This window comes from Chelmon rostratus, chromosome 6 (genome assembly GCF_017976325.1).
Source record: "Chelmon rostratus isolate fCheRos1 chromosome 6, fCheRos1.pri, whole genome shotgun sequence".
NCBI classification, from domain to species: domain Eukaryota; kingdom Metazoa; phylum Chordata; class Actinopteri; order Chaetodontiformes; family Chaetodontidae; genus Chelmon; species Chelmon rostratus.
The window spans coordinates 17,256,336-17,266,439 of NC_055663.1; the positions used below are offsets into that span (position 1 = coordinate 17,256,336).

The 10,104-nt window shown below is 43.0% G+C and overlaps 1 protein-coding gene across 1 annotated transcript; it reads left to right on the plus strand.

Moving 5' to 3' along the window:
• Positions 1–380: 380 nt before the first annotated feature.
• Positions 381–10,104, plus strand: ca12 (carbonic anhydrase XII). The gene is made up of 9 exons (XM_041939403.1): positions 381–498; positions 866–886; positions 3,488–3,667; positions 4,777–4,919; positions 7,195–7,290; positions 7,365–7,428; positions 7,639–7,796; positions 7,949–8,075; positions 8,748–10,104. Exons 1-9 carry the CDS (start codon positions 435–437, stop codon positions 9,401–9,403), a joined length of 1,509 nt encoding a protein of 502 aa, XP_041795337.1. The 5' UTR covers positions 381–434; the 3' UTR covers positions 9,404–10,104.

Below are 10,104 nucleotides of genomic sequence, written 5' to 3' on the forward strand. Positions count from 1 at the left end.
GCAGACAGGTGGGGCAAAGGGGAAGCCCATCCAGCATGGATTTTACAAGGTTGCCTCCAGCAGTCTCTGTGTGAAATGCCCCTTTAAGTCCACATGTCACTATTTGGTCAACTCATCTGTCTTCTGAACCCCAACCGTGTCAGAGTCTCGCAGATGTGCATGGGGCGCACGTGCACGCCGCTCGGCAGCGCGAGCATCCAAATGAGGGACTGCGCTTGGATGCGGTCGCCGCTGTTGAGCTGTCACTCTCCGTTGACCAGATGACTGTGGAGGCTGGTTTTGTTGTTGCTCTGACGTCAGTGCGAGCTACAATGAAGCTGACAACATGGGTATAAAAGCCGGTTTGAAGGCTCGCGCTCCGGTGCTTCAAGCTCGTGCTCTGCACCGGGTTAACACCAGGCTCACCACACGAAGGGAGGGCTGCGGGGATCAAGATGCACTTTCAGAGCTTCACACCCATCCTGCTACTGCAGCTGACTTTCTGCGCCGTGCTGCACGGTAAGATCTTTGAGGAGTGCAAAAAAAGTAGCCTGTGAGGATGTGAAGAGTTTGGAGGCTCTTTTAGATTTGTGTGGAGTAGAAGGAAGAAGAAGAAGACAGGCTATTTGCTCTGCAGCAGGATACATGGACATGTAGCACTTGCAGGGAAAGCGGAATTGATGTTTCATGGCAGGTGTCTCCATCCACCTGCACATACACTTTCTGTGGAACCAGGCTGATATGAAATGTGACTGCTCAGCTCTGAGATTAGGATGTTTGTTTGTTAAATTGTTTTATATTTGTTTGTAAAATATGCAGTTTATGTACATCAGATGATACCTTTTAATAAACAGTGGGAAAAATGTTTTTTTTCTGTCTGTTTCAGGTGCCAAATGGACATACAGTGGTAAGTCTGATAATACTTTCCTCACAGTTTGTCAGTGGTAGATCATAAGCTGTATATATATTCCAGTCCAAGTGCACATATGTTTATCTTGATCACTTGCAGTGGTGCTCCAACCTTAGACCAGCATTAACCAATTGAGTGTTAGAATTTAATTTGATGCAACTCTCTGATAGACAATAGCTGAGTCAGAGAATATGCCATTGTTGTCTCCCCCACAGCAGTGCTTATAATAAGACAAGATTGAGCACAAGGAAAAAAACCCTCTGTGACCCGTCTTTGACCTCCAAAGACAGCATCCCCCCATCACCTCATGTAATGTAATTGCAGAGGTCACTACAGACTCTGCAACTGCAACATTTCGTAAGTGGCTGACTGCCTTTGTCTTCTGCCTTAAGGACTATGGGCAGCAGCTTCTTGAACCATGACTATCTGTTACATAAACTGTGCTCAGAGCATGACCTCTTGTCATTGTGTCACTGCTTCTCAAAAGTCTGTTGCGTTCAGGGACTAAATGTTAAAACCAATGATTAGACAGGTGCAGCAATACGTTGTGATGGCATTTTTCTTACCTTTTTATTTGGACAAATATTAAACACAGTTTTGACAACAAGAATATTTGTTCAAACCAACTGTTCTCTTTTAAGATAATTTTACAGCTTTCAAGATGAACAGCTTCTTTGCACAGTAATTTTTTGGTCAAATAATTATAGTTGGAGGAAATTATACTTAATTATACTTAATTAGACCTCTAAGAGAGGCTGATCTCTGTTTTTAATTATAGCATTGGCTTGGCATTAATGGGAGCAAATGGCTCTATTTACACAGCTATGTGTCTCCTAAGTGTGCTAAGTTGAAAAAAATGGAACAACACCTAAACAAACAATGGAAAAATAGATTGGATTTTTTTTTAGTTAATTTGTTAGTAAAGGGAATGCCTTAATGTGGCATAATACAGAATGATTCACTCTATGCTGTACTCGGCCAAAGTCATTTACAAGTAAACACTTCCAAAAATGCATACAGGGCACTTTACTTAATATATACAATAATGATAATAATAATGATAAAGTTAACAAGGAGTCAGAGTGGAAAGGTTTGTGATGACTACTGAGAAAAAAAAAGCCTGAGGCCTCCTAAGTGTAGCGTGGTGGATTTCATCCTCAGTTACAGTCAAACCCTGAAGAGGCCTTGTCATAGTAGTCAGAAGTCTGGAGGGCTGGTAGCACTTTCTGTTGACGGGGGCACAGCTGAGTCATACGATTTATCTCCACCTCAACACTCCACCCTCTGGCGGAGGACAAAACAGTAAACCTTACCGTGGGAGTAAAGTAAATGATGTTCATGAATGTTGTTTTCTCACCCTGCTGCAGTTTTTTCCTACTCTGACCATTGATGTTACGTTGAACAGTTTAATATACAGAAAGTCTTACACAAATCTTCTTATTTAGTGTTTACATTACATATGAAAGGCCCCATATTAAAAAAGAAATTACTCTCAGTCATGTATGTTCTAAGGGACGCCAACACCCCACACTGAAGGCCATTATTCAAGGGCAGACTGGGTCTAATTAAAACAGCAAATGAAGTGGACACTGAGTAATTATAGCCATAAGAGTAACTTTCTTTTTTACGATAGGGAGGGTTTGCCTAGATTGAACTTTGAGTTTTGCTTCAAACAAGTTTTCAGTGATTTCACAGCTTCACTGGATGCCTTTTGGCACGTCTCGTACAATCAATCCACATTTGTCTGGGAAGTGACAGTCGGGGTCGGGGCAGACCTCGTGCTGCGTCATTCATATTTAATCATCTGGCACATGGTGACTGTTGCACTTTCGGGAATTCGGGATAATGAATAAGTGGCAAATACGCAAAAGCGATGAGAGCGATGGTACATTCAGGGCCCGTTATGGCGGTCTTGATTCCGCCACAGTTATGTTACTTCAGATTTGAGAGCATCCATTCATTGATTCGAAGCGTCATGTTTGAAAAGCTCAGTATGGATCCTCACACTTCAGTCAATACACTGAATAAAAATGTCAGAAATCAAGAGCTTCTTTACATGTCTTCCTCTTTTGTATTATTTCTGAGGCCAGTGTGCCTCATTGCCTCTGCAGACACGCTATTGAGAGACACCCTCATGCAGCTGAGCTCCCTTTGTAAACTGCATGACTTGATCTGCAAATGTGGCCCTTTTCGGTGTCTTGTGCTTTATAGAAACCTCTCATTTGGAGAGAGACAGCATTCTCACTGGCTCTCCCCGCAAACAACAGCCTGGTTCTCACTCTCGTTGGTTTAGAAAGGGCCAAGGGCGAAGCCACGGGCCTCTCCCTTGCCGCCTTGTGCATAGATAATAATACTTAACTTTGATTACAGATAAAGTGTTCAGTAGGCCAAGACAAGCCTTGGCCCTGTTTGGAGCCACCCGCTAGTCGACTTCACACTGGGGCACACTTTTCTTATTTGCCCTTCAAAATGGACCAACTAAACACTTGAAAATACATTCTTAGGTGTAATACACACTTCTTGGATGACTGAGAATATATGTAATGCCACTGCACAGCATTTGAAGAGGTGTAATAATTTGCACTGATGCGGTTGCAGGGCCAGAGGGAGAGCACCACTGGCCAAAGCATTATCCATATTGTGGTGGAGCTTTCCAGTCTCCAATAAACATCAAGACAGAGCTGCTGAGGTTCGACCCTACTTTACGCCCAATTGAGGTGCAAAACTACAACCTGTCGCCCAGTGAGCAGCTCACTCTTGGAAATAATGGACATTCTGGTGAGTATAAAATGCAATGTCATCAGCAAATTCATATTAAGGTACAGTGTGTACAATGAAATGTGTATTTGAAGCCCTTTTAATCACAGGTAACAACGCTATGTATCAAGTTAAGCATTTATGAGCAGATAAAGTGCACAGTATGTTTTGTTTGTCTTGGGATCTGAAAGTCGCTTCCAATTAAAGTGATGCAGTAGTCAGTGTATTCATTAGAAATGGTCATACATAAACATGGAGGAGACTGTACTCGCTGTAGAGACCTAATTCCTGGGTCCACCGTCAGAAAATGATACGTGGATCTTCTGCCACAGCAATTTTCCAGAATCACTCTCTTATTATCTTAGCTGTCCTTTCGCTGAGAGAAGGAGCTCGAGGTTTAGTCTGGGAAACTGACAGCAGAGATTAGTCATGTGAGCTGCCTCCACTGCGTCTGATGCATCTTAACAAAAGAAACCAGCTGCTGTTTAATGTCCAATATCAATTTACAACATAGTCTAAAAATTGAGTTGCTAAATATACTGCAGTAATCAGAGGATAAACCGCCCATGTGCCACGGGATAAGAATATTTTGATGACGTAGGCACAGGAACGTGATTATTCCACAAAATTATAGTTTGTTCGACGATTCTGCCTTTGTTTGAAGATTAGAGACAGTTTCAGTCAGAGAAAAGTGAGGTGAACTGTGCACTAAAGAATATGCTGCAGGACTGTATTCATTTCCACGACAAACTCCATACAGCCAAACATGCATGTAATGTCTGCCCGCAACTTCGATGTAAGTAAACTGTTAGCCTCTGACGGAGTGCAAAGACCAGACAAGTGCTTGTGTGTGCATGCCTGATGGGCCTCAGCCCCACAAGCTGAGTGGCATCATCAGCGTGACGTGTGTCTGAAATGAGCTGACAGAGGTCTTTCACTTGTAAACATTCATCATACGCTGATGGAGCGCTCCTGCGTCACTCCACCAGAAAGTACCTCAGAGGTAGCTACGCAGCATTTGCGCCCTCAGTTTAGATGATGCTTCTCGATCTGCTGATGCGAGGTCATGTGAGGTAACCTCCGCCCTGCTCTGCTGGATGTGGTGCCGTTTCATGTCTCTTTATCCGCAGTGCAAATATCGCTGCCCTCCAAGATGTACATCTCCAGCCTGCCTCATCGTTACACTGCGGCTCAGCTCCACTTCCACTGGGGCTCCTCTGGCAGACCAGCAGGCTCTGAACACACGGTCAACAGTAAGCAGTATGCAGCAGAGGTAAACGAAGCAAACAGCAAGATGATGCATTGTTGTAGAATACACCACCCATCAGCATATTGTTCAAAATCAGCTTCACCTAAAAGTGGAAGTGAATGCATGACTCTATTTGTATAGCACATACATGGTATGATAACTAGAACACACTGAAGGAGGCCATATTCCATGTGTACTTTTACTTTAGCACATTGAGCTGAGAGAACTTTACTCACTGTACAATGTTTGAATGCAGGACTTACACATCTAAGTATTTTTGTACTGCATTACTGTATTGCTACTTTTGCTTAAGTAAAAAAAAATCTCAGTATTTAAAGGTAAAAGGTCAGTGAATATTTACTTATCAGGCTAGCTCAGTCCATTTATTTCAGTAGGTCATTCACTTATCTGTAGCATCAGGCGACAGCATCTCTGGCACCAGAATGACTTAATGCTTTATGAGTTAAACATGTGACATTTGACCGGCAGAGGAATCAGAGCCACTAACACCCTTCAAGGCGCACGGCTGCTGCTCAAACTGAAGAAACTCTGCATCTGCATTATTACTGTTCCAGCGTCTTGACACTGTGGCAGACACTCGGCTGACATTTACCCAGACAGTTTCAGAAAAAGCTTATTGTGCATCTTCTGCTTTCATTGCACAAGTGACTGTAAAGCACAATTGAGTACTTTTACATAACAACTCAATTAAAAAGACTTAGAAGTTTTTAACAATGAAGAAGTTGTGAGTCTTTAAAATCTTGACTGCTCAACTTATAAAAGAAGGGGAGTTAAGGTCATAGTTGCTTTGTCAAAATAAATCATCCCTTTACCAATCAAATGAGAGTACTTTACCACTTACTTGCACATACTAAAAGGCAAAGAGACAATTTCAGTCAGCCTTGGTATGTACAGTATGACAGCATGTCTTATTTCTGCAGGGTTTAAGGGGATTGGAGTACCAGACTATTATGTGCTTTGGTTTTCAACCACCTCTGGGAAGGAGTGGCTGTCTGTGCTATTTAATGTGTCAAGCCCTGAGAGCAGTTTTCACACACTAATTTGCTCTATTTACTTTTGTACTTGAAGTACAGCAGACAGTAAAGTTTAAAAGTAAGAGTCTCCTTTAGGATATAAACAAAAATAGGGACCTTTTTTTTATTTTTAATATAATTCGGTGTCACTTGAATTATAGTGGGTAGAAGCTGAAATGGTTACAACCTGTGTGCTTTTATGTGACTGTGTCCCAGCTGCAGCAGAGCCACATGTGAGGTGCTGTGGTTTGACCTGGGTTTCAGAGTGGACACGTTGAGAACAGGCATCTTTTCAAGTCTCTCCAGCCTCCGGAACCACAGCTCCTTGATGACATGTTGTTTCGGAGGGGTGGAATGATGGAAAATTGAACATTTCCCAGAAATAGTGCAAATGTCCACCTAGATTCCCAAGACAGAACAAAGCCCGTAAATACAATTTCGTCATATTTGGACAGAATGACTAACCTGACTTTGTTTTGGAACGAGTACACAGCACAATATCGCCATCAAAACAACTGACAGTCTTGGTATTTACTTATGTGCTGTGATAGACCAGCTGCTGTAATACATCTCCAGTGTTTCTATGGACTTTCCACTAATATTAATTCCAGTGAACACCACCAGCTAACACCTACCGTTCATGGAACACATGTTATAATTAGTGACATAGTGACAACAGTTAGCAGCACCTTAAACGGTGAGATGGTATAAAGGTGTAATCTATTCCTCATGGTCCCTGAAGCGGCACTCAAATGATGTTTATCCAAAGAAACTGGAGTCAAGACAGGTTATTCTACTTGGCAATAAGGCTCTGATATTTTTTTTTTCACTTAACTCTTTATTGGCAAGACTGTAACAACACTGAATAATAACAGTAGCCAGTGAAAATTATGTTCAGGCTATGTTGGGAGATTCATTTATAGCTTTGTTCCACTATCAACGTTTTGTGTAATGTCCTTTTCCCCCATTTTCCTTCCAAGTGTGCTTATTATACTATTAATAAGATTTCTAGCTTTGCTGCACAACTTCTCTCCCTTTATGCTTCCTCCAGAGAAATTGTAGACATAAATTACCGTACATCTTATATCCTTTTATCTGTTGTAGCACTTTACAGTTTCCAAAACGTTTCTTTAAAAACCTGTGTGAGTAATCTACATTAAACCAGACATCTCCAGGTTTTGACTCCTTGCCACTACACGCTATTTGTTTTGTTTGCCCCTGAGAGTTTTGACTTATTCCTCCTCTTCCTCTTATTGCTCTCACAGATGCACGTAGTGCACTTCAATTCAGACAAGTATCCCAATATGTCCTCGGCCGTAGACAAATCTGACGGCCTGGCTGTGCTGGGTGTCCTGATCGAGGTGAGACGTTGTGGACATTGTTGTGTGAATTTCTGCGGAGCGGCAGAAGCATCTAACTGTGTTTGTTCGTACAGATTGGAGAGTTCAATCCGGCGTTTGAGCAGTTTCTGAAGTTCATCAATGGTATCAAATACAGGGGTGAGTCCAAAGTGATGGCTGTCTCTTCTTTTGTAGTTTTGCCACATAGAATGTAAGTATGAGTAGTGAATAAAATCAGCTATGTTTATGATACACAGTCATGAAATACAAATGTGGCAATAAGAGCTTTGGTTACTTTATTTCAGGGTTTGGGGTCAGAAACTCTTCATCATTACTTTAAATTGCATCTGTTCTCGTGTCATTGGGCAGATCAGAGAGTGCAGGTGCCCGGTTTCAACATCAGAGCCCTGCTGCCCGCACGTTTGGATGAGTATTATCGCTACGACGGGTCGCTGACGACTCCTCCGTGCTATCCCAGCGTCCTGTGGACGGTGTTCAGGAATCACGTCACAATATCTCGCAAACAGGTGCTCCGTCAGTGTTCGGCAGATTTGATATTGATATGAACAAGCTAACTTTCAACCGACGTTCGAATGAATTTTCAGACATTTAGCCTTAATTTTGGTGGAAAAAACCTTGTCTGTGCCTGACCTGCTTTTGTTTTGCTGTGTCCTCGCAGTTTCTGGCCCTGGCTACTGCCCTCTACTCCTCCCATGCCCAGGACTCAGCCCCTGTGCCTCTGAACGGCAACTACAGAAAACCGCAGCTCGCTGACAGCCGAGTCGTGCTGGTATCTTTTAAAGAGGGTAAGTATGGTCTTCCGAACGAGCTTGCTTTATTGCTTGAGCATGAGTGCAAAGGTCGTCTAACTGACATGGCCGCTGCGCTGCTTTCAAATTGGCAAAAGGACAGGTTTGAATGATGTATGGGCATTTTTTTCCTCTGCAAAGCACAGGGCTGTCACACCTTGTATGGTATCACCTGCTTGCGGTTGAGCTTTCATGCTGATTTCGGTCTTTCTTAATGATCTTTAAGGTTGATGGACTTTGATGAGCTTCTTGGAAAGTAGGCCATCTTTTAAGTCACAACAAATTAACGGTCCCTCTGACATACTGCAAAAGTCTGCAGCCCTTAAATTTGTCTTTAAAGGCTTACTTTTATGTGGTTGACTGGTCTACCACACTGTATGGTATTTAGGTCCATATAGTGTGGTATGAATGTGCATGTTTTCCTCATTTTCAAAGCTTCCCTCTCAGAGCTATGCTTCTCTAATGGCACATGTGTTTTGACATGGCACTGTGGACTCCGCTGCCATCAGCATTCATGGGTGGCATTTAGCAGGCGACGGCTTGCGCTTTTAGCTTATCACTACAGGCAGAGCTTTTGCATGCCGGCTGTGAAGGCCCGTAGTCGTTCCAAGGAATATCCCACAGGCTGGGATGTTTAACAAGCTGTGATTGGCTGTGTGTCTGATGCAGGCAGAGGACTGCAAGGTATTCCCACAGTCACGTCTCCACTCACGAGGAAGCGAATCGTTCAGCAGCTGCTGGTTGGCGACCTAGCAGACCTGGCTGATGAAGGGCTCTATCAGCTGCTACCGAGCGGCTTAGAGAAGCCCCACGCTGGCAAGAAGAAAGACCTCAAGAATCAGCAGAGTGCGACTCTGGCCAAATCCAAACAACAAACACTGAATCCATCCCCGTCGAAGAAAAGCCAGACCAACCACATTGTGGGAAAGTTAGGGCTGGCTGAAGACGCACTGTGCTACGTCTCGCTGGAGCAGAGGCTTTTCCATCAACTCAAACAGTCTCACGCCGAGACCCAGCTGGTTCAGGCTCTCAGGGACGCAGTTTTCCCCGAGCTCAACGTCAAGAGCTACCTGGAGTGCAAGTCAGACCTAGCGCTCCCCGCCATCAGGCATATCCTCCGCGGACGGCCGCCGACAGATGAGGCGTTCGAGTTAGATCGCTCTCTGTCGAAAGCCTTGATGAATCAGAGGAAGACTTCCACAGCAATCAAACAAAGTGTGCCAGATACAAAGTATGGTGGTGTCGCCCCTGCTTCTGTTCCCAGGAAACCACACAGCCAGGGTTATCCACATCCTTGGCTTTTGCCAATGGAGTGGGAAGACTAGAGAGATTCCTGACATAGTTGAGTCTCACATTATGTCACTTTATGTAGCAATCGTCAGCTGTGTGTCCCACAATGAAAGACTAATTTTCAAGCCAAGCCCTGCATTCCTTTGACTAATCTTTCTCAGAAATGTATTTAATATTAAATTATTCCTTCCAGTATGTGCACATAATTATAATATAGTTTCTACCAGTAGACTGTAGTATGAGTTGATTTACTGTAGTTATTGTTTTTGCAACATACGCCTATGCATAACCAGCCAGTGGCTGCACTTAGTACTGTAAACAGATTCTCAAACATTAAATCGAGTTTAATGTGTAGATCTTTGTCATAAAAATACGCAAAAATAAGAAACTTTTACTTTTTCCAAAGTGCTTTCGGCCTGTTTGCATATTTTTGCCTTTTCGTACAATACTTCAGAATAAACTGCTATAAAGCACATATTTCATGCTTGGAAATCTATACTGTACATCAAACTACATGTTTTTTTTATAGTTGTGGTGTCCACAAAGTTCAGTTATATAGTATGGAATCTGTGGAGCTATACTAGTAATTACTGTCTGGCACTATATAGAGATGCATTTAAACCAAAAGAATCTGCAAGAGCTTAAGCCCCTTACGTCACATCCCTGTCTTCGGTCACAATTTGTTCTTGCCATTTATAATAAGTAAGAAGACACTGTACTGTACATAGGGAACTAT